The sequence below is a fragment of the Centruroides vittatus genome, unplaced genomic scaffold (genome assembly GCF_030686945.1).
Source record: "Centruroides vittatus isolate TY-2023 unplaced genomic scaffold, ASM3068694v2 contig_820, whole genome shotgun sequence".
In the NCBI taxonomy this organism is placed as follows: Eukaryota; Metazoa; Arthropoda; class Arachnida; order Scorpiones; family Buthidae; genus Centruroides; species Centruroides vittatus.
Window position 1 is genome coordinate 1 of NW_027122534.1, and position 1,799 is coordinate 1,799.

General features: G+C 39.9%; 1 protein-coding gene across 1 annotated transcript; it reads right to left on the reverse strand.

The window, feature by feature from the left end:
* Positions 1-596: 596 nt before the first annotated feature.
* LOC136982337 (uncharacterized) lies at positions 597-1,580 on the reverse strand. Its single transcript, XM_067278811.1, has one exon. The coding sequence runs from the start codon at positions 1,578-1,580 to the stop codon at positions 597-599; it is 984 nt and encodes a 327-aa protein (XP_067134912.1).
* Between the last annotated feature and the right edge of the window lie 219 nt (positions 1,581-1,799).

Consider the following 1,799-nt stretch of genomic DNA (forward strand, 5'->3'; position numbering starts at 1 on the left):
GACTTAACAATTTAATATTTTGCCAACAGATGGCATTGGCTTAACGAAAAGAAAAAAAATATCTTAAAGTTATATATATATATATATAATAATAATTTCGAAAGAAAAAAATAATTTAAAAGAAAATGAAGTTTAATATTTTGCCAACAGATGGCACCTTCGAGACTTAACAATTTAATATTTTGCCAACAGATGGCATTGGCTTAACGAAAAAAATATCTTAAAGTTATATATATATAATAATATTAATTCTCTTAAATAAAGAAAATAATACTGATTCTCTTAAGAGAGAGATCGTAAAGAGAGAAAACATCGTTTTTCTTAAAACTCGTTGATAAACAAATCTCTTAAGAAAATATATAACAAAAATATCGGCGGCGTATTCTAAAAACGCTCGCTCACATTTCGCGGTGAAGTATATCCGAAGGGGCAGCAAAAATGGGCGTGGTTTTAATGTCTACGAGAGCTTTTGGAATGCTAATATCGTAGAAACGCTCGAACGATTCAACGGTTTTTGCCATTTTTAGCCCCTGGTGGACGTCTTTCCCTCCGGAGGTTGAGCGATACTAGAATAAAAGTTATAAAATCTTAAAAGTTTAACAAATTATCTCAGAGTCTCTCTTCTTTATACTACTCTTGTTTATTAACTTCTTATAATCCTTAAGGGTCCTGTTGTAGAGTTCCTTTTTTTCGGACTTTCTTGCTGGGTCGTTCTCCCTGTAGTAGTGGCGCCACGCTTTGCGGGTTTCTTTACGTTTGGCTGTCAGGCTGTGGTTCCACCAGGGAATAGAATTTTTCCTGGTTTTAATTGTGGTCGAGTCATAATAAGCATGTTGTATTACCTGTTGCAGGTTTTGAACAGCGTGGTCAATGTCATTGGTAGTGGTGATGTTGTTGAGGCCAGTCGGATCCCAGAATCTTTTAAGGAGTTTTTCAAAGGCGTCCCAGTTAGTCGTATTGATAATTTGGACGTTATGTTGGATGCTTGTGCCACCAAGAGCAATATAGATGTAAGAGTGATCGCTTGCTGTGGGATCAGCAAGAGTGAGGCAGTATTCTGTTAAATTCGCTGCTTTAGCGTTACCCAGACATAGGTCTATCCAGCTTTCCCCGTTTGAATTGGAAAAAGTCGGAAGAGAGCTGCTATTCAGGGAAGAAAGATTGTTTGCCACTATGAAATCTACCACAGCTCGACCTCTGGGCTCATCCACCGGGCTGTGCCAGATCGAAGATTTGGTATTAAAGTCACCGCATACTAAGAATGGTCCATCAGGGAGTCTTGTCAAGATATTTGCCAGTTCGTCGAGAGGTTTCTCAATGCCTTCTGAGGGCGGGCAGTAGATATTTGTGATGTAGAGGGTGTCAGAATTTATTTGGACGCTGATGGTAGTAGCGTGCTCAGTACTCAAGCTGGTGAGGAGCTGGCAGGTTAGATGTTTGTTCCTTATCAAGAAACCCGTGAAGGTTTGGTTGCTGTGTCCGCTGCTAACCAGGATGTTACCCCTTCCCAAGAGGGCAACAGAGCCGTCGTGGAGGTAGGGTTCCTGGAAAGCAAGGATGTCGATATCTTTGTCCTCCATGGCATGCGTCGTGGCTGAAGAGGCCGCTTTACACCTTTGGAGGTTAATTTGCAATATTTTAATTTGGTTTTTCAGTCTTATAGAAGGGTTGTTGGAGTTGAACGTAACGGAGAGCACAGGTGAGTGAACAGTTGACGCTTGATGATTATTCATAGCAAATATTGATGATTTGGGATTCTTTATATCCTTTGAGTAGCAAACAATCTTTGTCGAAGGCGT